The sequence below is a fragment of the Aureobasidium pullulans genome (assembly GCF_000721785.1).
Source record: "Aureobasidium pullulans EXF-150 unplaced genomic scaffold scaffold_15, whole genome shotgun sequence".
Lineage (NCBI taxonomy): Eukaryota > Fungi > Ascomycota > Dothideomycetes > Dothideales > Saccotheciaceae > Aureobasidium > Aureobasidium pullulans.
This window is the reverse complement of record NW_021941035.1, coordinates 137,125-163,724: the sequence shown is the minus strand read 5'-3', so window position 1 is coordinate 163,724 and position 26,600 is coordinate 137,125. Positions and strand designations below refer to the sequence as shown.

The window sequence follows — 26,600 nt, the reverse complement described above, 5'->3', positions numbered from 1 at the left end:
CTGGCGATTATACTGACATCAACAAGTCCCTTGGAGGTACTTCTAATCACAGTCACGTCGACGTTGAGATTGGTTAAGGATTATATTGATTTTTGATTCATGGGTATCATATTGCTTTAGTGGTCATTAATAGATTGGCAAGTCTGCCGGGACTTGATTGCCCTTGCTTTTCGACTAAGAAGCCGGAGTAGCAGGACTGGCAGGTGTGCTAGGGTTGGTAGCAAGACCTTTGCTTCTCCTCTTCCTGATCTTATCCCTGACCTTCTTTTTCGTCTTTTCTTCATCGTCCTTCTTGGCTGCGGCCGATGCGAAAGGTGTAGCTTGAGCAGCCAATCTTGCTTCTTCCAGCTTCTTGGCCAGTTCGGCTTCTTTGACTTTTGCGGCCTCGGCGGCTTCTGCTTTTGCGCGGACATGGTGCTTGGTTGCGGAAAAGGTGAAGTTGCCAGGTTCGCCTCGGAGGGGGTTCTCGTCCATGTATTCGTCGCCATAGTGGAGCATCATGTTGAAAGACTCAAAGAGGGCCATTTGCGCGCGAGGGTCTGCGTCCTGAGTTGTTTTCGACTGGACAGCCGAGTCTAGAGCAGCAGCAGCTGGCACATCGGCTGGTGTAGGAGCTGTACTTGCCTCTCGACTGGTAGAGGATAAGGCTTGCGATGCGGCGAGCGTCTTTGTAGTGGTAGGTGGGAAGTAGGTATATCCTGTTGCGGGAGTGTATAGTGGCAGGGGAGCAGCGGATTGGGCGAACTTGGTAAGCGAGTTCATGGCCGAGAGGAGATGGTTGCCGACAATGTCGTAGACTGACGGAGCCTGGTATAGATTCTCTCCGACCAAGTAGTATGTGCCCAGGACAGTGATCTCGTCTGCTTGTGGAGGTCTCTTGCGGCGGTCTTGCTTGCGAATGACCCAGATGCCTGTGTCTGGACCCAAGGCCGGATCTGTGTTTGGCTGTGGCTCACCAACAATCATGTATTCCACACCGTTCGTTTGCTTCAGCCGTGTCTCGAGCGCCTGTCGAGTTCGGACCAACTCCCACATGTGTGGGTTGACCTCGGTCTGTTTCCAGAGAAGCCCATTCTTGGTTGTGTGATCGAAGAAGGGTGACTCGCGGAGGATGGCATGTACTGACGACGCTTGTTAGTGAAGGTATGATAGCAGGGAGGACAGTCAACTTACCAGAGTCTTGGTGAACTCCTCCCCACCACTGGATGACTTCTGGCCGCCGGAACTGCACTTCGTCCAGCGGCGTGCCATTCCATGTGTTTGCCATTGCGGAAAGAGTGTGACAGTCGCACCTTCCTCAATGCCGCGTGTTTAAAGGAAGCTCTTGTTCAAGTTGCTGCTCAAACATCAAAGCGTGACGGCGCCAAGCTGTCGCGACTTCTGCAGGAAGACGTGAAGCGCTGTAGGGCTGAATTAACCTGCTCGGGAAAGCCTTCCCCAATCCGGCATTAGTTCCTCCAGCTTTTCTTTCTAGACCCTGTCGATTCATCATGATATCTTGCCATCCGCTCGAACAATATCACCACTCATAATCAACTGGCTCGCATGTTCTTGACAGTCTGCATCGAAAGGCTGACTCTCTTTCCCGACATTCCTTTCTCTTGACTTTGCCATCCGTTGAGGACCTGTTCTAATGCACCGCCCTCATCTACTTTTCCTGGATGCCTATGACTCCTTTAGCAATAATATCATCAATTTGCTTCAACAAGATCTCAATGCCACCGTGCAAGTGATCAAAATTGATGACAAGCGATTTGCTAAAACCGATGATGCATGTTTCCATGCTTTTCTCAAACGCTTCGACGCTGTAGTCGCTGGTCCTGGTCCTGGCGATCCTAGAAATTCTCACGATCTGGGTCTCATTGGGAAACTATGGCATCTACCTGAAGAGGTCTGCTTGCCCGTCTTGGGCATTTGCCTTGGCTTTCAAAGTCTCGCCCTTGCCTTTGGAGGTACAGCTGGTAGACTGCACCAACCTCGTCATGGCTTAGTGACTGAGGTTTCCCACCAGAGACAGTCGCTGTTCCAGGATATTGATGTCCTCATGGCCACTCAATACCATTCGCTGCACGCAAAGCTTGGTCATAACGTAGACAAAACATCCCCTGATCTATGGAGGGCCACTTCGAATTGCCCAGACATCATACCACTTGCCTGGGACTTGTCAGATGACCAAAATGGGCCAATCCTCATGGGTATCAGACACACAAGCAAACCGTTTTATGGAGTGCAGTATCATCCGGAGTCAATCTGCACAAGCTCTGCTGGTGCACAAATTATCCACAACTGGTGGTCTGAAGCCTTCGCATGGACTGTCAACCAGGCAGCCAAGATCCAAACCCCGACTGCATTCCATCTCTCCATCGATGTGGAGTCTTGCGATGCAAACAGTGAGAGCGGTGATGATTCTGCAAGCACTTCATCATCTCTGTTCGATGCTGTCAACCCTACCGTCAGAGACACTACAGCCACAACTCCAGCAGTCACTCGAGACTCGTCTAGGATGGGACGCCCGGCTTCTCCTAGATTTGTCAGCTGGAGGTGCATCGACATGACTTCTAGTCCAGTAGATGTGGCTGCTCTGCTCCAAAATCTGCAGGATATCAATCAGCAAGCCGTCTTGTTGGAATCTGGCAGCAAGAACGGGCAGCCTGTCCGACCAGAGACTGGTCGCTTCAGTATCATCGGTTGTGTAGAAGACGCTCCATCAATCAAGTACTCTACTGGCAATCATATCATCACTAGTAGTCTCTCGGGTACGAACAGCTCCTATAATGGATCTATGTCCGACATCTGGTCGAGCGTCGAGACTTTCATGGCCGCAAATAAGGCAACAGATGGAAATACTGACCTACCCTTCTGGGGTGGCCTTGTCGGATTCGTATCCTACGAAGCTGGCTTAGAGACAATCGATGTTGCTCAACCGGCAAACGATGACCGCCCTGATGTTTGGTTCGTCTTTGTGTCACGTAGCGTGATTGTTGACCACGTCGAGAGAAGGGTCTACATTCAAAGTTTGGAAGAAAAAGATGATCATTGGTTCGAAAAAGCTGGAAACACTGTGAAAGAACTTTCGAAGGAGCCTGCATCTCTAGATAAGCCAGGACTACCCATACCAGCCATCATTGCTCCGATACAGGACGAGTATGTGCAGAAGGTTGAGATTTGTCAGAGCCACATAAGAGCTGGTGATTCCTACGAACTCTGCTTGACCGATCAAAGCATAGTTTCCCATGACGAAAGCTGCAGACCGTCATCTTTCGAGCTCTACCAGCGCCTGCGAACACGGAACCCTGCACCGTTTGGTGCATATTTGCGCTTGAAGGACAGCAACAAAGAAGGAAATAAAGAAGGAAGCAAAGAAGAAAGCAAAGAAGAAAACAAGAAGAAAATCAAGGAAGAAAAAGGAAACGCTGTAACCATCCTGTCCTCTAGCCCAGAACGATTCTTGTCATGGTCTCGGGCTGGCAAATGTCAGTTCAGACCCATCAAAGGGACTGTTGAGAAAAAGGACGGTCTTACCAGGGAGGACGCCGAAAAGTTATTGAATGTCGATAAGGAAAGAGCTGAGAATCTGATGATTGTCGACTTGATCAGGCACGACTTGCATGGTGTGGTCGGGTCTGGTAATGTGAAAGTCGAGAAGTTGATGACTGTTGAGGAGTACCAAACTGTCTTCCAGCTCGTCTCAGTCATCGAAGGTCAACTGCAAGAAGGGTCAAGGCATACTGGTATTGATGTCCTAGCAGCCTCCCTCCCTCCAGGATCCATGACTGGTGCTCCCAAGAAACGGTCGTGCGAGCTGTTGACAGAGATAGAAGGAAAAGCGAGGGGAATCTACAGCGGTGTGCTTGGGTACTTTGATGTCGGGGGTGGTGGAGACTTCTCGGTGGTAATTCGAACGGCCTTTCAATGGGAGGATGAGGGGGTGTGGCGGATTGGTGCTGGTGGAGCGGTCACTGTCCTATCCTCGCCAATTGCTGAGTTCGAGGAGATGGACCTCAAGAGGCAGAGTTGTCTTCCATCTCTTGGATTGCAATCTCTGTCTTCTGTCGGATCTCGTTAGGACCCTGTTAGATGATGATATGTTAGCCTTTGTTCCCTATCGACCGACGCTCTTCCTTTGCTCATTCCCACTCACAGAACTGTGCTGTCTGATCTTGATGTACAACACTAGTATCCAGCGGACATCAAGTGGGCCGTGTCTCTTGGAGAGTAGATCTTGGGCGTCCAAAGCGGGCTGTTCCCAGACACGGATCTTCCTCTCGCGACGCTGGACCTCCGTTCTTTCTCTCTCGACGATGGGTCTCCAGTGCACGACTCTGCCTTGTGCTCTGTCGAGGATGGCATCGTGCATTGCTGCAGCAACTTCGTCTTCCCCCTCTCTGGTAGCGGCGACATCAGCAGCAGTGTGCTCGGTCATGTGCCTCCATTTCTCGAGCTCTGCCTCCGCGGCCACCAGTCTAGGCCGATAACACTCCTCCAGCTCCGCCTTGACGCGCTCGTATTTGTACCACTTCTCCAGCTGCTCGAAGTTGTCGTCCGGCAGGATCTTCTCCAGGGTAGTCGTGGAGAGAGATTGTGTAGGCAGCACACCAGGCTGTGCCTTGCGTCCTGCCATCCAGGTGACGGCGGGCAGGTCCGCGAAGGGGAGGCCAGGCACCGCTCCGACCGAGATGCTGGGAGGACCACGAGGCTTGGGTGTCAAGATGACATCGGGCTCTTTCTTGACGTTTTCCATGAAGAACTTCTTGAACGAGTCTTCGTCGTTGGAAAAACCGAATGCAGACATGGTGGTAATGGTGGTGATGGTCGCGTTGGGGAAGGATGAGGTTCGAGACGAAAGGGGTCAGGCTGGATGTAGGTAAAGGGCTGGTTTATCGATGGTTGCACTTTTAATGAAAAGTAGTCGAACACGTTCGACGACTTGAAACGACGCAAAATGATGATGTCGTCCCAGCTTCGTCCTGCAGGCTGCTCAATTTCACATTCTTTCAAAGCACTTCTCGGATATCGTCTACATCATCCGAGGGCGTGTAAAAAGGCAAGATCGAATTGAGCATATCATGAACGTCCAATGAGAGTGCCTTATAACCATTGATCAAAAGCTGTGTTCTAGGCCTCTCTTTGGCAATTTCGAGCGTCTCGAATTCATTCATGCATTTTCACAGCCTGCAAGCGGCAAACCTTGATAGCTGGGATGTGCAGTTATCCTTGTTTGAAAATTTGGGCGACGAGCTTTCTCTGACCCAGCTTTACATGTTAGTCTGTCATTGCATTCAGACAGCTGTTTCAATAGCGTTCAGCGTAGAGGAGGCCTCGAGAAGGTGGGATATCGTGGTCAGTGTGAAATGGACTCTTCAAGCACCTACGACGTAGATTAGCATTCGTATCGAGACAAGAATTATTCTCTTGTCTGTCTGTCAGCTTCTCGGCCATCTCGAGAGGCATTAATCGCTGCCCAGCTTTCCCGAAACACAAAAGTCCTTCTCGGCCTTGTCCATGCAACCAAGCTTGCTCTCCCATTGTGTCTACCGCTTACGCGATGAGACGAGGTACCATACTTCTGATAGCACTCCTAGTCAGTGCCTTTCATCTGGACTGTTACCACTACGTTGCCAAAGCCCACAGTTCGTGATGGTTGATCCTCCTAGTGTTAGAGCCCATGCTGATGGATATAGTAATTTACAGTAGACAACACCTTCGTACCGCACTGGCGTACTAGATTGGTGTATGTCTACTCTGAGAACAACCACGGGTAGACTTCTGCTTCACTGCTACGCAAAAGGGGATCTGTTGACTCACCCAGCATTGCGTGAGCTTTGACCGGCGTGCGCCAGATTTCTCACCTCTTCCTCCTGCAGTGCTCTTCTCCAATTCTTCCATCAACACATGCATCAACACTTACCTTCTTCATCCATCTCTTTTACCATCAAACACAGCTGTTGTTGCCTCTTCTGTGCGTGCTGACTTGACGCCTGTTCTTGCATCGCTCTTTCCCTCTCAGTAAGTCTTGTTTCACCCACCTTCCTGAGCATTGCACGTGCATCGCACGTGCATTGCTCTTTCTGACGCTTCTTCTGACAACCGCATCAGATCTTCTCTTCCTTTGCGCATAGCTTGCAAGTCTTCATCAAAGGACATCAAGTTGATGTCTGATGACAAGATCTTCCTTATGCGCATCTTTTCATCTTGCGTCATCGGAAGCATGCGCCCTCCGCACCACCCAAGGTAAGTCTTGTTCTGCTTGCGCTTTCAGAAGCATCGCACGTGCGTTGCTCTCCTTGACGTTTAAGCTGACATTTGCATCAGACCTTTTGATTTCTTGCGCGCCTTTATATCATTCCTCCATCCCAAGTCATCTGTTGTTCATCATCAGCATGCACTCTGTTGTTGACCTACCTCCATCATCATTACTCTCTGTCTCTTCATGTAAGTCACCGACCTTTGTCGTCTTCCATGATCAACCTTTTGCTAATCATCATCAGATCTTGGCCTCTTCCCAACACCACCTCTTCTCATCACATGCAACCAACCCTCATCTCTCAAGGTAAGTCATCGACAACAATCATGTGATATCGACGCATATGATATCACCATCGACGACTCTGCTGACCGTTCACCCAAAGATCTCGACTCATCTTTGAAACTTACCTCTCAACAACAAATTTCAGGTCATGCATTTTCGTTGCAAATCTGGATCGTTATGGTCCTTTGGGCAAGCACCATCCACGGCATTCCGAGTCTGCCGGGACCCAAAGCCCCGCACAACGCACCGCCGTCTACGGGCCCCATCGACGAACCGCCCCGGGTCACTTGAAGGTCCACTACCGGGTACGCCCGAGCCAACGCAACGGGTCGACCACCTCTCAGGGGCATAATCGCGTTCTTCGACATCCCGCTCCTGACGACTAGCCACCGGTCAAAATGCACGATGCTTTTGGAACCAGTCGTCGAGTCCACAGAGAGCCGACCCTCGACACATACGCGACATGATGCTGCCCTTGCTCCGGGCAATTGAAGAGGTGGCTTGGGCCGGAGCAGCATCAACCAGTACCCGGACATGGTCTCCTGTCCCCGCTCCAGGCAATTGAAGAGGTGGCTGGGCTGGGACAGGGAGACAGGGTTCACAAAGTATGAGCCTGGAGGTGTCGTGTCGTCGAGTTCGANGCTGTGTGGGTCTTGGGGTAAGCGGTCTTCTTCCTTGCTTTTCACACTTACTGACCACTTCTACAGCGACCATGATTACAGCCCAGAAGCAGCAGTTGACCGCCTTACGAACTTCAATTCGCCATCCCTCCCGCATGGGAGTGGATGGTGATGCTGACGATGAGAGATCTCCTCCCCCGCTTCGTCGCATAGCGGCGACAGCTCTTCGCCTTCCCTGCGCGAACGCTATATGGAGAAGGACCAGGGTGGTTTGGGCATCAACCTGAGCGAAGTCGGCTCGTTCAAGGATGACGGCACCACCATGGGAGTGGATGGTGACGCCGACGACGAGAGATCCCGTAAGAGCGAGTCTCTCAGAACTCCCATCTCGAACGCCTTCAACTCGCTGTGGACTCCTCGCGTCAAGGCTGAGCGCGAGCGCAAGGACTTTGCCAAGTCACTTCGCAATGTGAATCAGCGTATCAGTGATCTTCACACCGAGAACGTCGAGCGCCTGGCCTACATGGACAACAAGATGGATCGACGGCAAGTTCCAGATTCAACTCGACAACATTCGCGAGTCTGTCGATGCTATCGGCGTTGCCTTCGTCCAGTTCGGCATGGACGATGAGAAGGTCCAGTTGATCGCTGACAAGGTCATCGACGCCCTTTGTCCAATCATCACCAAGGGTCATGAGCAGAACAAGGCCGACACTGAGCGCCGTTGAACTGCAGCAGTCGACCGCCTTACTGGATCACACATCCAATTTGACTTCCAAGTCCAGAACACTCTCGCGCAGGTGCGCCAGTCTGTCGATGCTACTGGTACTGCCTTCATTCAGTTCGGCATGGACGACGAAAAGGTCCAGTTGATCGCTGAGAAAGTCGTCGACGCGCCTAGTCATCACTAAAGGACATGAGCAGAACAAGGCCAGCTCTGAGCGCATTCTTGCTCGTACCAAGAAGTGTTACAACGACATGGCCAAGGAGTGACTCTCTCAGTAAGAGAAGTCATCCTCGCTCATTGGTAGAAATTTACATCATAAATCGTATTCCATCCCGTATCCATCGAACACAAGAAATGATACCACCATTGACTGCTGTGATTGACTGTGAAAGATGTCTATCTCAGCTGTCTCGGTCTCCGTAGCAGAAAAGACTTTCCCTTTTTATGATCCCTTTGGGGGGCTAAGCGCGTGTCTGGAGCGTGGTTCCTTGTCACTCCCTCCTCGTGGATACCAGGGAGTTCATATCCCGCGCTAGTTCGTTCGATGGAGGCTCCCGCCGTTCAGCGCGCCAGGAACCAGAAACCCTTCTACGTTTTCACCTCGTATTCGACTGGTAGACATGCAAAGCGAGCCACCTTTTCCATTTCCTCTCACCGAGGTTTAGCCAGGGCATACCACTGCCGCGTACATGCGATTACACGTACGAGATTGGGCTGTCAATGGATTGCCTGACTTGGTGAAAGCCTACGCCAGCCTGTTCGGCTATAGGCGTAGCGTGGACTGTAAGGCAATGTGTTTTGCACGCGCTCCGGCAACAATGGTCGAGGTGCTCGCTGCTCAGTGCCAATCGAGTACGACTGGGGACGATGTGTGGTGGGCTCAAATCTTGAGCCGGAGAGAGGTTTTTGTAGAACCCTACGAAGAGACACAAGTGCGATAGTCGCTGGGTCAGGACTCGCTTGTGCGATTTGGGGGAGGAAGTAGAGATGGGTGATAATGTGCAGAGGGCGGAGACGTGATCAACGCAGAAGGCATTGAGAATTTCCATGGGAAACAGCAGCCAGATGTTGATGGAGTTTCGACCCGAGCGGATGGGCAGAGTTATGAGTAGTCCACATGCCCATCTTGTTTCATAGCATGAGAAGTCAGAAGAATTCACGCCCTTGACCACTGTCTTTTTCTTTTCTTTTCTCAGTGGCCAAAGTTGTGTCGAAATCTTGCGCGAATGTCTTTCATGCTTTGGAAAGCACGACCAACACGACTGTCACCTCACCAGGAAGGACCGCACTCCCTTCCAAACCAAGTGACGAGCGGATCCTCCCATCAGGCAGGTATAAAAACCTCACCCACCTGCTCAGTGTTCAAACCAAATAACCCTCGACCTCGACCATCGGGTCAGAAGATAGTGACAGTACCCCATTGCGGTGCGGCCAAGCCTCCAATCCCATATCGTGCTATGCCGACAGCCCAGCCACCGACAACACAATAACGTCCACAGGTGTCATACACCGAGCCACCCGGGTAACATGCATATCCAAGACCGGGTACACTCGACCCGGGATATCGGGCACCGGACCCGGTATCTGCACATTTACATTCTGTTGCATTTTCGGGAGGACATATTGTTTGTAAAGAGGCTCGGTATGACGGATATGGGGTTCATGGTATAGGGGTGTTTCTCAGGAGTGGTGTTCTATTTTATATTTCAGGCGCAGTGTCGAGGTGTGAAACGGTTGAAAAACGTGCAGTTGTGCTTTCAGAGGATATGGGATGTCCGGTGAGAGTGTCAATTGATGGACAGGAGTATAGAATCTCTTTGCATGCTGTTCCCATCAACGAAAATATCGTGCATTTCTTTGGTATAGCAAGAGTGTGGGCGAGGAATTGGAGCAGATGAGAATAGGCATCTCAGGCATGCAATGCAGGTGAAATGAAACCTCGAAAATGCATGATTGAATTGACAACAACGGCTCTGCCCATTGAGAGCTTAACTTTAGGTTGATGGTGTATATTCTCAATGGTCAGACATCTCGCTGGTGAAGATTCCCTACGTTCTGACAGCTTGACGAAGAGAGATTGCTGTCTCTGGAGCTGCAAATACATGTTAAGCGTATGATGCCGCCAGCTGCAACGACAAGATGACGAAATAGTACGATGCATTGCAATAGACACGGAAACCAAGTATGCTCTTTGCGAGATAGCAAGCGGATTCAATCGGGTCAAGTAGAATGCAAGCCTTGGGTAGTGGTAGAGAACATTCAGGCCGGTCTCTTCTTCCATGGACCAGAAGAGTTCGGTTTTGGAAAGTGAGCAGAATTGTGCAAGCTCGTCGTCGCCTTGGCCGTGAGCGAAAGCAATGATGATTTGCCTAACACGGAGCAAAACCACAAGGACAACAACCAGCCAAAGATACGCCAAACATAACGCTCTCCCATCGTCACCATCAAGCAAACAAACACCTCTTTGTATCTCGTCAACATGCCACCCTATCCTGGCGACCCACCGGAGTGGAGGACGTTCTCTGGTAGCTACCTGGACTGGCAACCCTCGGATGAAGGTTCGTCCACCGTGACTGCCCTCACCACCGAGAACGAGAGACTGCGTGCAGAGCTCGCAGGTGTGCGCGAAGAGCTTGCAGCTGCAAGAGGAAGGGCCGATAGAAGGGACAGTGACAGGCTCACACACTACGAATGGCTTGGCCGGTACCTTGCTCTGCCTCGCCGTCAACATCGTGGCATCATGAGATGGGTCGTTGAACATGTCTGGCGCGTGCTGGCAGGAGCCAAACAGAAGTTTGACGACACCTTGATCAATTGGATCAGGGGTTGAAGAGAAGGTATGTCAACAGCGGGGATCAGTATTGTGCAAAGCTAACAGGAGAAACCAGGTCACATCTTTTCAAGCCTCACACCATCAACATCGCTGCCGCAGACAAGAAGAAGCGCAGCAGGCCCGTCACACCTCGCTGGCGCCAAGTCCTCCCACATGCACAGAAGACTTGCAATAAGTACGGAGCAATGCAGAAGTGATAATAGAACAAGAGAGAGAGAGAGAGATCGAGGGGGACAACGAGGTTCGGGGGACGTTGGAAGGTGGGGCCTTGGGGTACATGGAATCCTGCTCCCCAGCCAATCCGTAGAGTGATTGAGGACCATAAAAATGCAGAATGCAATTGGATGGAGCTCGCCAGACCATTGAAGATCCGTCAAACGTTCAGCCAGCAGAACCACTCATGTAAATTTTGCGTCTTGATATTGGTCGTGAAACCTGAGATCGTAGTTGCGGTACTGCTGAGATCTGTATAGCAATCCACTTGATGTAGAATGCTACAAGACTAGACATAGAGGCATTTCTAGTGCGGCCCCACAAGTGCTTCGTGTATTGCAAGCCGATGGCCCCGACCGGCAGTATCTTGCTCATGAAGCAAGGCAAGAAGTATGCGGTGAATTACTTGTGACGACGGCGCGAACCTGTGCCAGTGATAGATGCCTGACAGGCAGAATTACTCGGAGAGGATGATAAGGGCTGATGCCTGGCGAACGACGCTTGGACCTGTGTCCCGCATAGTGGACATAAAGTGCGCGCACCACACCGACGCCCTAGCCTTTCAACAACCAAGCAATCACATCTTTGGGTAAGTCGATGCTATGCGCACTACTCTTTGCCTTGTCACGGCTTGCGGAAGAGGATCAAGCGCAGAAGAGGTAGCGAGGAGCAATTTTACTGACCAAGCTTGCACAGAACAGCAACAAAAATGCCTTCTAACAACAGCTCGTCCACCTCCGTCACCACCATTGGCTCCACCAAGAGCTCCACCCCTGACAAGGGCATCGTCCCCGCGGACAACCTCGTCAAGAAGGCTAACGGCCAGAAGTCCGTCGCCGCTACGCCTTCGGGCTTCAAATTCATCTTCGAAGACGAGATGCTGCAGCATCTCATGCTGCTCAACTCTTGAGACAGGAGAGGTACAGTAAATCAATCGGGTTACCCTCGTACAGACGAGACTGAAGGGTGTCAAGAAGTAGGCACCGAGGGGATGGCACAACCAAGAGAGCCGGTCATGGCACTTTGATATGGCCTTGAGGGATAGCGGGAGAGTGAGTCTTTGACTCTAATCGTCACCCCAGAAGCTAATATCTCTCCCAGGTCCTATAGCAGGAAATCGCAGCTTCGTTGCAGCACTTCAATTTGTGCCATGTGGACTGATGAGTGATGAGATGAGATGAATAGCAAACTGACCGACGTTTCGACACCAGGTTCCACGCCGGTACACAGCTAATGTTACCGTGGTACGGGATGCATTGTAAGGATGATAAACAGTCAGCACCGGTTGGTTGTTTGCCGACCATAGGCGGGAGAGGCTCTTTTACGGGGCCCGCCTTGCTCGCCATGAAGACGTCGCCGAGGACATGAAGAGCTTCGTGTGCTGGACCGGCTCCGCATCGAGCCAATGCGTCAACCAAGCGAAACGAAGCCTTGTACTTTACATCTTCAACGACTGGTGTACTTGTTGTTCGTCCTGAGACGGGATCTCTGGAGTCGGCTTCGACAAGAGTCATCTTTGCGAGCTTGAATCTGGAATGTTCCCTTCGAAAAACGGTTGATGCCGAACCGCACCACTCTTCACCCCGAGCAAGTGCGTCGGGCGCTCTATGGCGTTCTAGCCTGGGAGCAAGGGCTCTCGCTAATGACCTGCTTCCTGTTTGCGGCTTTGTCAAGAGTAGACGCGTACACAGACTCTTGATACCAAGCTGTACTGGTGTTCCAAGTGACACTTGGCCGCACAGCCACATGAGAGGTCTCCCATCTTGAATGTTCTGATCGACTGGCAGACCCAGTTTCTCATCTCTTTCTGGCGCTCAATACTCCAGATAATCTTTCAGAAGCAAAACGAAACACCTGTAATGGCTCAGAAGTATCGACGGGAGCGACTCCGGCAGTTTAACATTTCGCACTCAAGGCTGGAGATCGACAGATCGCAACAAATCTTGGCAGAACCGTTTGAATCCACGCTTGCTTGTCCATGGAGAGCATGAGTTCTGGGCCCGGCTTGGTGAGCTCCCAGTGATATACCAGAGTTGACTTGATTTGCCGTATGCATTTTGATAGCCAGTATGTGTGCAATATTCGGCTTTCGAAATTGGCTGAAGGCTGAATCTACGTTCCATCGGGTGGTAAGCTTCCATGGATGTACAGAACAGACACTACTGATGAGTCGCCAGGCAAACCCTTCGAGCATGGAGACGAAAGTCGAGTTGGTGATCGATTGCTCTGGTGTGGCGATGCGATGATGTTTCAACAAACTGTCGACAGTGTCATCGATAATGTGTTTGAGGCCGGGAAACACACTGACAAAATCATTGCATCAAGCTCTCTTTCTGGACAAAAACAAAAACAGAATGCTGGAAAGACTGGAAAAGAAAAAAGAAAAAGAAAATAAAAGGGAAATTTGCATCAAGCCCTCTTTCTGTGGAATCAGAAGAGACGACTAGCCATACCTTGAACCCGAGCGATCTCTCAGAATGACCCTGGGTACATCCTTTAGAGAGCATACTGGTGTGGCTGAGCTACTGGAGCGGTCTCTCGACTGATCACGCGCTTTGGTGGTGGTCTTACGGCAGGAGAAGCTCCGGCCTGCCAAATCTGTGGTCATCACATCAGATACTCCCGGATACCTCGGACATGAGCTCACGAAACAAAACAGCGTTATTGTTGCAAAGTTAACTCCATATTGGTTTCGATTGACCGCGTTCAGGCGGCTCTCTGTTCTGTTCTCGCAAAAGGGGTATATCAACAGCTTGTATCACTGCCACCGACGCCGTACATGCATTTTTCTTCGCTGGATCGTCAAAAGCATCAACTCGTCAAGACTTTGTCGCTGGTATCGTTTACCAGAATCGCCAGATGATGAAGATCAGGATGATCGTACCGAGAGCGGCGAATGGACCGTACTGTTTCACGATGGGTCAGCAGAGTCAAGGACATCGCTTGTTGCTGAGAACACACCTGCTTCAAAAGCAGCTCCCAGTTGATCCTCACTGCGGCACGCTTGTACTTCTTGCTGGACTCTCTCAGGTCGGAACTCATCTGTCCCATTCTGTCCAAGCTGTCGCCACGGTAGAGCAAGTCTTCCAAGTTCTTGGACATGATCTGTGTCGTCTCTTTCAATTGTGCTTGTACCTTGTCGAGGTTGTTCGAGGCCCTTGGGTTCTCGTATGACTTTTTGGTGCGCTGCATAAAGGTGTCGAAATCGTTGAACGCGTACGGACGGAGTGTTCCCGAACGGTAATCGACATCTCTGTGTGTACTCAAGAATTCCGCCGAGACATCGTCGAGGTACATGGCAGCGAGCTCCTTCGGGAAGGAGCGCTCGGTGATGGCGAAGAAGATGAGATCTTCGTGGCGGTAATAGCTGTGAGCACCGGTCAGATACTGTCCGGATGCCTGCAGAGGCTTGAGAGACGCACTGAAGTTTGTAATCACCCGACTCGATGGCTGCGCGTGGTTCGGAGGTGTTGTTCATCTTGCGAACGAGCGTTCGCTGCTGATTCTTCAGATTCGTGATGGTGTCATCGTTCTGTACGCCATGAGTATCGTCACGCTCCAACAGCCTTGTTTGTACTGACAGGGGAATTCTCGATCGATGCTGAGAGCATCAGCCCGTCCAAGCGGACAATTTGGGTCGAGTAGATGGGCATTGTGAGACGTCTTCTGTGTCTTCTGGATTCGGTGATCAGCTTTTTGGGCTTTTCGTTTGTTGATCGCGGTAAGTCTGGAATTGGAAGGCTTGAATCTCTGACTGCAGTATGCCCTCAACTGCTCAGACTTTGGTTGCAGACAATATTGGCAGACCAGAGTTGCTCCTGACTGATTGATTGTTGACATATGGCATCTTCCGAGGCAGTTGGAAGGCATACGTCATCAGAGATTCTGCATACCGTATCCCAGGAAGGCGCACTCACATTCTGGACGGTATCTGAGAACTCGATACGATTTACAAGGGCACTTGATGGATGGCAAGGGCAATACAGGTGTTTTGGGTGAGATGAATGAGCTTCCCAAGACAAAGACCCAGCTTGTCAGTTTGAACATCCAGTCGGCGAAGGGCTCCAAAGCTCCGACCACCGAAGGCGGTGAGCGTCTGCCAGGAGTGACTGATCAGCATGAAGGACTGCTTCAGCTTGTTATGCTATCTACGGTCTACACTATGCTTGTGTACTTGAAGAATGGCACGAAGTCTCAGTTTCCTCCACTCTTCTGCTGAAGAACCTGTAGAGAGGAGCCCCGGAGAGGAGACTGCTATGGGATATGATGAGGCCACACATGTCACCTCACTAGCCCTGCAAAAGGTTGCCAAGTATAACTCAACATCACATGGAGAAGGTCGACAGTGGTACAGCTTCATACACTGGATATTCCGGTAGTAGCGCTACCTTGATGTTCCAAGGTTCAGTTGAAGCAGGCATGGCTGCCGAGGGCCTTGTCTCCCACTGTTGACGGTCACAGTGCTGAGGCATTTTTCTAGCTAATCGTGGTGCTTGTTATTGGGAGTGGGCTAGTAGAAGATACTGGTCATGCAAGTTCTGGTCGTGTTAGTGCTTCTCGAAGGTGCTGTCGATGGGTACGACATAGCCCGAAGTGAGGTTGGATAATGATGACAGTCAGAGGAAGGAGAAGGAGAGCATCGAGGGTTTGCGTCGAGATTCGCTTTCCCGGGTCGGTGGTTGTGAGCGTCAAAATTCAAGACGCTCGTCTTCGTTTCAAAGCTGACCGACCAAATTGTTTCAACCTCTCTCTCGCATACACCTCAGAATCATCTCCTCATCTCGCTATTGCCATCATGGACTCTGTAAGTACATTCACAATCTCCTCATCAACACACTGCACACGTCACATCCTCTCTCACCTCGCACGTACGTGCCCTTCTGTTCGGGAAGTGGCCATGCGCACCACGAGCAACCAACCAGTGCCACCATGGTTTTGCACCTCTTTGCTCCTCTCCAGGAAGGCTTCCACATCACCTCATCATAAGGTCTCGCAGCTGCTCGGATTGTCGACGAGTCACCTCGTTTACGAGTCCTGAATCGAGTCTCTCGTCCATGCCTCGAAGGTCTCAGCAATCATGAGATCTTTTACCACAGTCTTCCGTTTGCCACTCCAGAAGCAGATTGGGGTATTCTCAACTCCGACTACGCATCTCTGCTTTCCGGGTCAAACTTCCGCACACTGCCTAGGCTCGCGCGCTGCCAAAGCAGACAGCAGACACGCAAGATCTTGACCTTCTGAACAACCTTGATCCTAGCAGCTCACACAATCATGACTACCCTCTACCGCAACTTCCGAAACGATGATATCAGAACGAGAACATTCTGCCAACTCTCCCGATCAGTTCACGCACTTCCTTTTCTCGCAGATCACTCCGCCTGTGTTCTGAATACTTCGTTCCGCAAACAGCAGCATAATCAAGACGAAGGTTTACCACCCGCTACTATTACCAACGCCAACACTCTTAGGCACCACCTAAAATCGCAGTCGCGCCTACACCATGCACCGAAAGGTGACTGAAGCTTTGGAGTCAGGCTTCTACTCTTCAAGGCTACTCGATGTTCACTCATACGGTTCGGAGTGCCCTGGCTCACAACACAAGTATCCGGTTTATGAAAGTTCTTAGGCTCTTCGTCTTTTCCTCGACGTCGTTACGGCTCGGCCAGATTGAAATGACCAGGACAAGACTTTCTTATCGCCGATACTTACCCAAGCAATATTGAATCGCTCTTTCCAGCCAGGCTGAATTCATTGAGGCTAAGGCCTTAGCAACGAGAATGACTCGAAAAGATCGATGGACATACACAACTCAAGGCCTCTGGGTCAATACGGCGCCAGATGACAACCCTGTCCTGTCATCAAGCCAAGTCATCTTTCGGGTTCAATCCGTTCCTCGAGAAAGAGATAGCAAAAGTGCCAGACGGGGCATATGTGGCCTTATCGCTATTACAGTCGACCCTGATAGCAGACAAAGCTTCATACTGTCAGAATCACTGTTGATTCACATCATGATAGACCTGACTGTCACCGCCTTCAGACAAGACACTGCCAGCTCAGGCGCACGGACCAGCTTCATCTTTTAGACACGATCAACGCTCCAACACTCTTTCTTCCTTCACATCACAACACACTTTTTTTTTTTCAACGCCACTAACACCCCGTCAGAAGCATCCAGATCCTTCTCACCAACAACGAGTCGCTGCCTTCTTCGCGCGTGGCGATCCTTTCAAATTCCGAGAACCAATCCATACTCGATCATCTCATCAACCTCAGCGCATTCCCCTTAGAATTCGCAGGAACCAGCAGCTTCCAAATCTCAAAGTCACAGAAGAACTTGACATCAAGACCCAACCTGTCCACGAGACAGTTCGCGACTTCATCTGGCGCATCTTCTTCTCCCGACCAACTCCAGTCTCCGCTGAACAAGAGCAAGAATACTTCCAACTCATCACCATCAAACACCTCTACAACATCGTCGTTGACAACATGTCCGACCGACTCATCACCCAAGCCAACTCAAGGCTCACCAAGACCAATGTCGTTGTAAGTCGTCTCTCCTGGATACAACTGCATCCTCTTGCAACATCACCATGATAGCTGATAGGTTTTTCAGAAATTACTGACCAAAGAGGAGGCCTGGTCCTCACTGGACCTCGAGACCAGACAAGAGCTTTACAGCATGCTCCCCAGGTCCCTCAACGGCAATGAGGTTGCCCACGATCCCGAGGTCCACCCCCTCAAGACGGGCTTCGCCAAATACATCAAGCACTTCATCTATGAGTGGGAGCAGGACCTCGCCGCCGGCCGCAACACGGCCAAGTGGCAGAGAGAGGCCAAGCAGGCCACCGGAAACCGTGCCGCTGGGGTCTACGACGACCCGAAGGAAAAGGAGCGCGAGGAGTACTGGGGTCAGAAGTACGACCCAGAGCACTTCAAGGGCCACAGACCTGTCGCCGCTACCTCCAATGACCCCGTCACCCCTGACGAGACCGCCGAGGAGGGCGACACTCCCACCGCCATGGAGCAGTAAGGGGTGATAGTTCATGCATTGCTACGATGATACGATTAACGACGAGATGGCTGGAGATGGCTTTGTAAAACAGAAATCCACGAGAAGAATTTCTCCCCCAAAACAAATCATGTGCCAAAATATCTATCAGAATGCAAAAGTAGATTGTGATTTTTGAGCATGTCCACGGAGATGCCAACAGTATCATCTCCTTTCCGGACTCTCACTGGCCATGTCGGCCCATCAGAATAAGTTCTTGCATTTCTATAGTATCATATCGTAGGAGCGTCGGGCGTTGGGAACACGCAATGTTTGCAACAGAATCTGAGCATCCTAACGCCGCAACCAAAACCAAGTCCATTCTGCAAACGAGTATTACACAACCATACTACACCGCCTATACTCATACTGGAATCGTGGGACAGGGTCAGGAACTCCCAGAGAACTCCTTCAAATCATCTAGATTTCGCCATAGATCTACCTCGGGAGCAACGACTCGATCGCAAAACTCTTCACCACCATGGCGCCGACGACATTGCAACACCGTCGCACCCACAATCTGCTATTGATTTCGAAACTTTTATCTCAACGCGAGAATGTGTCGCCATTCACTCTGATTGTGGATAATTTGGAGCAATCTGGAAAACCTGTGTTGAGAGAATATGTCCGCCGGGCTACGGTATGCCTCAAAATATGTTATAAGTTCAAGTTTCAAAGCTGATGTGGTTTACAGGCAGCAAAGACCGAAGTTATCTTCGTATCGTTCGAGACGTTGAAGAAACCGAAAGATGTTGGTGTTTTTGTCAAGGCTTGGGAGAGTGGTGTGCAGCAGGCTCAGAAGGAGGTTGGCGCATTAATCGCGAAGGCGACACAGACACAGCAGCGTAAGTCATTTTTGGCAATGTCTTTTCGAATGTGCTCGGTTGCTAAAGTTATACTTGCAGGCAAGCTTCTGATCATCGACAACCTCAATACACTGGCTTCGGATCCATCAACAGCAGCGAACCTTCCAGCACTTCTATCTTCCTTTCTATCACCTACAGTATCACTGGTAGCAGTGTACCACGCTGATATTCCGACTCCACCAAGCATAACTTCAGCATCACCATACACACCTCAGCCGCTTACAGTACTCAAGTACCTAGCGACCACAATTCTAACCACACACGCACTTAACCACATCCTCACAGCAAAGGCAGCACGCGAACGCAGTGTCGCTGAGCCCGTCTTCGGCCTAGCCGAAGAGACCGAAGGTATACTGCTTGGTCTCGGCGGTAACTCACCCTCAGGCTTAGTCCTCGAGATGGAGTACCGCCGTAAGTCCGGCCGTGGTGTACGAGAGTGGTACTTCCTGCCTCACCCATCACTGCAGAAGCACGAAGCTGTCGGTGTGAGGAATAGATTCAAGGAGACTGTTATGCTTCTGGAGGATCATGTGCTATATCGCAGGCCTGCTGAAGAGAAGGAGCAGGCCGGAGATGACATGGACGTCACGTTCGAACTGGGGCTTACAGACAGGCAAAGGCAGGCCAGAGAGGGTGTTGTTCTGCCGTACTTTGATGCGCAGAAGGGTGGTGGCGAGGGCGGTAGGATTCTATATGATATGGGCGAGGAGGATGACTTTGATGAGGAAGAAGATGAGATTTGAGGTCGTTTATCTCTATACAAGATATATGGGACTTCTGCCTGACAATGCTAAAAGTTTGATGTCGAAGTGTGACCCTGTCTTTCCCGGAATTGAAGACCGCCGAAGCTCTTCTTGCTTGCGACTTCGACAACGAATTTGGCAGACAGTCATCTTCAGCTCGAACCATCTGCATCAACACTTTATCCGTCCAATAAACATATTACAACCCCTCACCAGCCTGCTCAAACACTCCCACCAACTCACTTGACTGCGCGCGAACGCTCCCTCTCACATCACAATCAAAATGGCGCCTCGCGACCAAAGTCCTCGCGCAAGCGACAACCGCCGCCCATACTCAGACCGCCGCGACCACAACCCAAGAGACACACGCGACACCCGCGACTCACGACCCCGCCGCGACAGAAGCAACTCCCGCGATCGCGCTCCCCACTCTTCCCGCGGCGGCGGCAGAGGCGGCAACGCATACAGAGGCTCAGACCGCGACAATCGTCAAAACCGCTCTCGCTCTCCCAATCGCTCCTCCTACAATGGCAACAACAACAACACACGCCAACGTTCTCCTCCCCGCGCACCACGCGGCGCACCCAACACCCGCGATCGCAAACCTGTCAAAGCTGAAGAACCTCCTGCTCAAGTGATCGATCCCAACGAGGATGAGGAGACTGCGATGAAGAGGGTGATGGGTTTCGTCGGCTTCAGGAGTACGAAAAACACAAAAGTGCCGGGAAATGACAAGTTGTATGGTGTGAGGAAGGACAAGAAGACCGAGTACCGACAGTACATGAACCGTGTCGGTGGATTCAACAGGCCTTTGAGTCCTACGAGATTGTGAGAAAGAGGATGAGGAAGAGCACTACTGGTTATGCGTTTTTCAGCGATGGCGTTTTGGACAGGCATGCTTTTGGGGGCAGAAAGAGGGGCTTGGTCAAGCTTGCAGGCTATGAGTTGAGATGCAGAGAAATAAGAGGATTCCAACACCAGGCAGTCACTATCGCTTATGGTACAACTTAAACCACGTTTGAACAACTCGGTATGATTGCTGAAGAATTATTTTGGGACCTCGATATGTACAATTATCCCGGAAGAGTTAAACATTACCACCTGCCATTAAAGGAACACCGACCGAAGAAAAATAAACCGGCAACACAAAACACCAGTAGAAGATCAGAGACCGACTCATCGTGACCAGCTTCGAGAAAACAAAGCCACCACTTTCTCAATGATGCCCACCAGCAGCATGAGCAATACTCCTCTTCAACCTCAACGTCGGATCCTGCAACGCCGGCCTAACAAACGAATAAACACCAAAACTAAGAGAAAATCCGCAAACAACGACTATCACCATCAATCAGCGACTTCGCCTTTACCATATCATATCACAGGAGTTTTGGAAACTTACACAAAGGATATGTTTCGACGGGCAAGGATTTGATCCAATATCTCACTCGTTGGGATGCTGTGTGGGCGGCTTGTTCTTCTCTTGCCGCTGCTTGGAGGAGTTTGGGTGTGGAGTGGATGAGGCGGGTTGGTGTTGTTGAGAGGGTTGCTCGTGAGGCTTGGAGGAGTGTGCGTTGGGCGAGCATGTTTGGCTTGTGTGTTGATGTTGGTTCTTGACTTGCTTGAGTGGAGAGCAGAGTGGAGATTGGTATGATCTGTGTGTGGTTGAGTGGAGATCCAAACTGAGTTGAGATGTGTGACAGAAAAGCAACAAACAAAGTGTATACAACCTCACTATATACCAACAACCTCATATATCGCTCACCATCTACTATCCTGTTCTTGTCTACAAAGTAGGGCTTGTAAGACGACAATATCTGGTCATCACGCCGTCGTAGGATTCTACCATGCCGTTCGCTGCCGAAAAAATATCTATACAGCATGCACTCGGAAACATCTACCGGCAGTATGCATGATGCGACTCGTTCGCATGATCCAAGACCTGTCATGGAAGTCTTCGGGAAATAGCCGCGCGGTTAATCGATGTTGTGAGGATTGAAAAGGGAAAGCTGGTGAGATGAGGTGAGTGGTTGACAGGCAGGAGATGTCAGGCCACTGTCGGGTTTGGAGGTCGGCGTCGACCGGCAGGTGCTCGAAAGGACAGCTCGAGTATCTCTCTGCTTGCAGGTTCACTCAATATTTGCCTTCCTACCATGCAAATGAATTGTCAGTATATTCGACAATGTGCAAGATGAAAGAATGCTTCGTTACAGCGTTCACTACTCATAGCACAGGAGCATCTGGAAGGACGAGCGAGCTCAGCTAGTCCTCGGACCGACACGTCTGAATGACGCGTAAATTCTGCACAATCGACACAGCACTTGTTGACGAACATACTCTCGGAAGACAATTTATACTATCATACTCTCATCGACTGGCCTATGGAAGAACATCAGTAAAGCCGAACGCGTCAATGGCCTGACGAACCCTCAAGACCATGACATTGACGACCCGACCCATACAAGCGCGACCCCTCTACATTGCCTTCGTCTTCATCAAATGTTGATATCTTGTCGTCGTTCGTCTTCGCATCCTCTTGCCAAAGACTATGAAGAAGACCGCGAACATGGTGACAGCAAAGCTCAAGCAACCAACAAAGATGAAGGTATTTTGTAGCCCCATTCCATCAATCCAGGACTGGATCCCGAAGGAGATACCGAAGCCGATGATATTCCTCAACAAGATAATGGTCGTGATGACTTGCGTGTCAATCTCTTTGTAGGAGTCGAGGATATAGCTCATCGTCACTGTACCACCAACACTAAGACCGAACCCGACAAGACCCATGCCGAAGACTGGAGCGATCCAATGCAGACCGTGAGCTGCTGTAGCGCCATACATGATCAAACCACCCGGCATAATTATGGCCGATGGGATGAAAGCCCACAGACGGTATTCTGGCTCTCTCCAGCCTCGGTTCCGGTTGCTCAGATACACCGTAAGGCGATCGTTCAATGGACCCGAGAAGTAGGCTCCAATCAGGGATCCGATCAAGGGTGAAAACCACACCAAGCCCACATCGCTGTTGGAAAATAGATAGGGTGGTGGCGAGAAGATCAAGGCGACAGTTGTGCCCATGACTGCTAACCAAGACACACATGTACCATAATTCAAGCCACACTGACATTGATTAGCTTCGCGTAAGGAAGAAGTAGCAGAATGACTCACCCAGAAAACTGCGGGAAGGTTAATGCATTTGAGTGGTATCCACCACTCTGTGAAGACTGCAGTCCACGTAGTCGGATAGGTCTTCCAGAGACTGTACTGTATTCGGAATCCATCCGCATCGAACACCTCGCCAACGATGGCTTCGGGAGGCTGGTGTACGCTCAGATCATCCGCTTCTTTTGATGTGGACTTGGTTGTCAACGTCTTATCGAGCTCAGGCATATCCATGGTGCTGACTAAAGCTTCGTCATGCATGTCCAAAGGGCGGATGAAGTGTGTCTCTTCCAGAGTGAAGAAGAATAGCACAAGCAGGGCACCAACAATGATGACACCCCACCAGTACATCCACCTCACACCCTGGCCAGTGACCATGTATCCACCACAAACGGGACCAACGAAGCTTCCGAATGCCAGACCGAACACATAAGCGCCGAGCTTGCCGCCACGCTCGTGAGCGAAATAGATGTCCGAGATGGAGATGGCTGGCAGGGCCTCGAACGGTGCTGATCCCAAGCCTCGAAGTATGTTGACACCCCAGTATTCGCCATATTGCTTCGAAACGGCCATCCAGATTTCTGAAATGAATACCAGTAAGAGAGTCCATATGTAGATTGATCGTCGACCAAATTCTGACCGAGTTAGTGTGCAGCTCTTCGAAGTTGTTCAGACACATGCTTACTGTTTGATAAGGGGACAAAGAAGACATTGCCGACTCCAAGCAGCAGGAGCATCACTACTCCAGCATAGTTCAGCTTGTTGATACCAGTATGATAGATCTGTACTAGGTTGAGGTACACGACGGAGTCTCCATTGGTGATGGCTCCAAGGGTGGAGCTGTAGAGTCTGATTGTGTGTCAGCAGCCTTCATTCCAACAGTGCAATTTACCCAGGCTACTTACACTAGAAGGAGCAAGTGGTATGTCTTTCGCCATCTCGACCAACGAAGGGGGTCTCGAGGATTACTCGACGGCGTAGGCATCAGGATGATATCTCTCGAGGAGAAGCCATCTTGATGGGCACCTTGTACGAGATACACCGTGCCAGGGACTACATCGTAGTCCGGGACGTCTTGTCGAACAGACTCCATGTTGGTAGAAGATAGAATGTCGAGATCGTTTCGCAGAAGTGAGGAGGTAGGAGTGTGGACTTCAAAAAGGCTCGATGATCACTATGCCTTATGTATAGGACGATGTGCTTTGAGCAATGGCTCGAGATATCAAGAGCAGAGTCGACGGCAGTTGCTGATGAGGGCAGATTGTCTCTCGACGGAAGTCGCCCGCTCCAGCTGAATGGTTCTGCATCTTATCCTTCTCTGCGAGTTGTGCGCAGCGGCTCTGGGATACACAAGGTGGCTTGTCAACTCCAAAGGCCGAGCCAGATAAGATGGTGGTCATTCGAGTTGAGACGTTCGCAAGTCCCTTCCCAATTGGGTACCAGCGCTTTTTAGCGTCGTTCGCTAGCATCCCCCGCGTTTGGCTGATACCCTGATGAACCTTCCACCTCTCCTAGGCCCTCCGCCATATGCTAAACTCCGTCACTCTTAGCTTCCGGCGCCGCGATTGGAGTCTTCCAGGCTACAGGAGTGCACAGTCTTTCTGAAACTGGCACTATTGTCCACAGAGAAGCGTGGACTGTTACGCCCTCAATGGAAGCCAAACATGATGTCGTAAGAATCGTGCATCGCTGCAGCTACACCCGTGACAAAATTTGGCACATGGGAAGGAGCGTAGTTGCCAACTGATAGACAGGATGATCAAAGATGCTTATCAGACAGGACCGCCTTTTAGCGTGTCTGCGTCTCGATCTCCTAGCCAGGAACTGCCGCCCTTTGGCACACGACAACCCCTCACTTTGAGATACGTGAACGTCCGGGATACGGTTGAAACAGATGCCGGAGCGGATCGAACCCGCTCTTCACCAAAAGATGGCTCCTGAGTTATGTCTCGTCAGGCTGAGTGCTCGATAAAAGGCTAGACTTCACCTCTGCTTGCAACCTCAAACCTCTTTCTCCATCGGATAGCACTGCATTGCAAGACACTATGGCCGGCGACAAGACCTACATTGATATCTCTAGAGCAAAGTGTGAGCAAAGGGATCGGCTTATAAGAGACGAGTGGAAGATTTCTCAAAAGCTAGCCCTTGGCAACAATGTTCTTGAGGTACCCAGGACCTGTGGTGTTCTATCAGAGCGCGAGATCAACATCACCGAGTACAACGACGCCCTTGACATCATTGAGAGAATTCGTCAGCAAGTGTATACTGCAGAGGAGGTCGCTTTAGCTTTTTGCAAGCGTGCTGCTATCGCACAACAACTGGTAGGTCTCAACCCCTCTGTCGAAAGACACGACTGACCACTTTAGACCAACTGTCTTACGGAGATCTTCTTTGAAGAAGCTATCGAACGGGCTCGCCAACTTGACAAAGAGCGAGCAGTCAACCCATCTACGCCTTTGAAGCCCTTGCATGGACTCCCCATATCGCTCAAAGACTCCTTCAACATTCCTGGTCTTGACTCAACGATCGGCATGACCTACTTTGCCAACAAGCCAGCTACTGAATACTCCGCTCTTCCAAAGTTGCTACTGGATCTTGGTGCAGTGCTCTATTGCAAGACCAACGTACCACAGACCATGATGACTGCAGACTCCGACAACAACGTCTTTGGCCGAACCCTCAATCCATCGAATTTGAAGTTGACCGCAGGCGGCTCTTCCGGAGGCGAGGGCTCTTTGATCGCCATGAAAGGCAGTGTCTTAGGTATTGGCACAGATATCGCGGGTAGTATCCGCATCCCCAGTGTTTGCAATGGCATCTACGGCGCCCGGCCAAGTTCTGGCATCGTTCCATTCGCTGGTCAACAATCACCAGAAGATCCGGGTATGCCTGGTATTGAAGTGGTGGCCGGTCCTATGGCTATATCTATGAGAGCATGCTCCTTCTTTATGAAGACCATAATGAGCGCCGAGCCATGGCGCTACGATTCATCTTGCCTGCATCTTCGCTGGCAGGGCCAACTAAACAGTCGTAAGCCACGCATTGGCGTAGTGTTTGACGACGGCCTCTATACGCCTTTTCCGCCAGTCCGTCGCGCTATCCAAGAGGCTGCGCAGAAACTCCGAGATTCAGGTGTCGATGTTGTAGAATTGCGATTGCCAAATGTAGCAGAAGCAGTAGGCATCACATACGGGATGTTTGCACTAGATGGCTGTCAGGTAAGTACCTTCGATACAACACAGGCTCTGGCTAACGCATTCCAACTCAGTTTGTTCAAGATCTCATCAAGGCAGGCAAGGAGCCGGAAGTCGAGTCTGTCAAGAGGGTCAACTTAGCCGCCATCCCCAAGAGTAGTTTGCAAGACTATATGGACCTGAATGCTGGTAGACGCAAGCTACAGGCCGTCTATCACGACTTTTGGCTCGGAAACAACTTGGACGCTCTCATACTGCCTCCCGCACCACAGACAGCGACACCTTTCGACGAATGGGGACCGATTAGCTATACTATGCTGTGGAACTTCCTCGACTACCCGGCCACTATCATCCCAACTGGAAGGGTACAGGAGTCAGATGTTGTCGATGGAGAAGAGTCTGCCTTATACAGCGAAGCAGATCTGAAGAACTACAAGCTTTGTAAGTGCCGCAACAGCACTAAACGAGCTCCGCTAACAAGGCTTGCAAGATGACTCTACTGAAACATACAGAGACGCGCCCCTTTCTATCCAGGTTGTGGGCATGAGACAAGAGGATGAAGCATTGGCTGAGATCGCTGGACTAGTGGACAGTATTCTGAACCACTCCGAGACAGGATGACTTGGGACCAGACCTAATTGATGTGTATAGATGGAACAGAATCCACG

General features: G+C 50.8%; 13 protein-coding genes across 13 annotated transcripts; 7 read left to right on the top strand and 6 right to left on the bottom strand.

Moving 5' to 3' along the window:
* Positions 1 to 137: 137 nt before the first annotated feature.
* M438DRAFT_300940 (MED6-domain-containing protein) lies at positions 138 to 1,192 on the bottom strand. The gene is made up of 2 exons (XM_029902082.1): positions 1,174 to 1,192; positions 138 to 1,121 (listed from the first exon to the last, which is right to left on the bottom strand). Exon 2 carries the CDS (start codon positions 1,033 to 1,035, stop codon positions 175 to 177), a length of 861 nt encoding a protein of 286 aa, XP_029758348.1. The 5' UTR covers positions 1,036 to 1,121; positions 1,174 to 1,192; the 3' UTR covers positions 138 to 174.
* Positions 1,193 to 1,514: 322 nt separating this feature from the next.
* On the top strand, positions 1,515 to 4,073 carry M438DRAFT_347430 (para-aminobenzoate synthase). The gene has a single exon (XM_029905902.1). The coding sequence runs from the start codon at positions 1,634 to 1,636 to the stop codon at positions 4,064 to 4,066; it is 2,433 nt and encodes an 810-aa protein (XP_029758347.1). The 5' UTR covers positions 1,515 to 1,633; the 3' UTR covers positions 4,067 to 4,073.
* A 29-nt stretch (positions 4,074 to 4,102) lies between these two features.
* M438DRAFT_367169 (uncharacterized protein) lies at positions 4,103 to 4,982 on the bottom strand (the record flags this gene model as incomplete). The annotated part of the gene is made up of 1 exon (XM_029907938.1): positions 4,103 to 4,982. The coding sequence occupies exon 1, from the start codon at positions 4,790 to 4,792 to the stop codon at positions 4,103 to 4,105; it is 690 nt and encodes a 229-aa protein (XP_029758346.1). The 5' UTR covers positions 4,793 to 4,982.
* Positions 4,983 to 5,890: 908 nt separating this feature from the next.
* M438DRAFT_347429 (uncharacterized protein) lies at positions 5,891 to 6,217 on the bottom strand. The gene has a single exon (XM_029905901.1). It carries the CDS (start codon positions 6,199 to 6,201, stop codon positions 6,019 to 6,021), a length of 183 nt encoding a protein of 60 aa, XP_029758345.1. The 5' UTR covers positions 6,202 to 6,217; the 3' UTR covers positions 5,891 to 6,018.
* Positions 6,218 to 7,279: 1,062 nt separating this feature from the next.
* Positions 7,280 to 7,923, top strand: M438DRAFT_56858 (uncharacterized protein). Its single transcript, XM_029910190.1, has one exon. The coding sequence runs from the start codon at positions 7,400 to 7,402 to the stop codon at positions 7,778 to 7,780; it is 381 nt and encodes a 126-aa protein (XP_029758344.1). The 5' UTR covers positions 7,280 to 7,399; the 3' UTR covers positions 7,781 to 7,923.
* Positions 7,924 to 10,111: 2,188 nt separating this feature from the next.
* M438DRAFT_367167 (uncharacterized protein) lies at positions 10,112 to 12,012 on the top strand. Its single transcript, XM_029907937.1, has 3 exons — positions 10,112 to 10,669; positions 10,765 to 10,884; positions 11,619 to 12,012. Exons 1-3 carry the CDS (start codon positions 10,356 to 10,358, stop codon positions 11,830 to 11,832), a joined length of 648 nt encoding a protein of 215 aa, XP_029758343.1. The 5' UTR covers positions 10,112 to 10,355; the 3' UTR covers positions 11,833 to 12,012.
* A 1,740-nt stretch (positions 12,013 to 13,752) lies between these two features.
* On the bottom strand, positions 13,753 to 14,890 carry M438DRAFT_347427 (snare-like protein). Its single transcript, XM_029905900.1, has 5 exons — positions 14,840 to 14,890; positions 14,504 to 14,744; positions 14,345 to 14,454; positions 13,884 to 14,289; positions 13,753 to 13,828 (listed from the first exon to the last, which is right to left on the bottom strand). Exons 2-5 carry the CDS (start codon positions 14,573 to 14,575, stop codon positions 13,766 to 13,768), a joined length of 651 nt encoding a protein of 216 aa, XP_029758342.1. The 5' UTR covers positions 14,576 to 14,744; positions 14,840 to 14,890; the 3' UTR covers positions 13,753 to 13,765.
* A 217-nt stretch (positions 14,891 to 15,107) lies between these two features.
* On the top strand, positions 15,108 to 18,052 carry M438DRAFT_347426 (uncharacterized protein). The gene is made up of 3 exons (XM_029905899.1): positions 15,108 to 15,726; positions 17,088 to 17,465; positions 17,536 to 18,052. The coding sequence occupies exons 1-3, from the start codon at positions 15,529 to 15,531 to the stop codon at positions 17,950 to 17,952; spliced, it is 993 nt and encodes a 330-aa protein (XP_029758341.1). The 5' UTR covers positions 15,108 to 15,528; the 3' UTR covers positions 17,953 to 18,052.
* A 399-nt stretch (positions 18,053 to 18,451) lies between these two features.
* M438DRAFT_278370 (uncharacterized protein) lies at positions 18,452 to 19,579 on the top strand (the record flags this gene model as incomplete). The annotated part of the gene is made up of 3 exons (XM_029900999.1): positions 18,452 to 18,610; positions 18,665 to 18,815; positions 18,876 to 19,579. The coding sequence occupies 3 exons, from the start codon at positions 18,452 to 18,454 to the stop codon at positions 19,577 to 19,579; spliced, it is 1,014 nt and encodes a 337-aa protein (XP_029758340.1).
* Positions 19,580 to 19,862: 283 nt separating this feature from the next.
* M438DRAFT_277955 (uncharacterized protein) lies at positions 19,863 to 20,411 on the top strand (the record flags this gene model as incomplete). Its single annotated transcript, XM_029900962.1, has 1 exon — positions 19,863 to 20,411. The coding sequence occupies one exon, from the start codon at positions 19,863 to 19,865 to the stop codon at positions 20,409 to 20,411; it is 549 nt and encodes a 182-aa protein (XP_029758339.1).
* A 227-nt stretch (positions 20,412 to 20,638) lies between these two features.
* On the bottom strand, positions 20,639 to 21,217 carry M438DRAFT_407349 (uncharacterized protein). Its single transcript, XM_029909894.1, has 2 exons — positions 20,979 to 21,217; positions 20,639 to 20,914 (listed from the first exon to the last, which is right to left on the bottom strand). Exons 1-2 carry the CDS (start codon positions 21,160 to 21,162, stop codon positions 20,796 to 20,798), a joined length of 303 nt encoding a protein of 100 aa, XP_029758338.1. The 5' UTR covers positions 21,163 to 21,217; the 3' UTR covers positions 20,639 to 20,795.
* Positions 21,218 to 21,730: 513 nt separating this feature from the next.
* On the bottom strand, positions 21,731 to 23,457 carry M438DRAFT_347422 (MFS general substrate transporter). The gene is made up of 2 exons (XM_029905898.1): positions 23,435 to 23,457; positions 21,731 to 23,381 (listed from the first exon to the last, which is right to left on the bottom strand). The coding sequence occupies exon 2, from the start codon at positions 23,309 to 23,311 to the stop codon at positions 22,052 to 22,054; it is 1,260 nt and encodes a 419-aa protein (XP_029758337.1). The 5' UTR covers positions 23,312 to 23,381; positions 23,435 to 23,457; the 3' UTR covers positions 21,731 to 22,051.
* Positions 23,458 to 24,783: 1,326 nt separating this feature from the next.
* M438DRAFT_337197 (amidase) lies at positions 24,784 to 26,553 on the top strand (the record flags this gene model as incomplete). The annotated part of the gene is made up of 4 exons (XM_029903967.1): positions 24,784 to 25,059; positions 25,105 to 25,956; positions 26,007 to 26,373; positions 26,423 to 26,553. 4 exons carry the CDS (start codon positions 24,784 to 24,786, stop codon positions 26,551 to 26,553), a joined length of 1,626 nt encoding a protein of 541 aa, XP_029758336.1.
* Between the last annotated feature and the right edge of the window lie 47 nt (positions 26,554 to 26,600).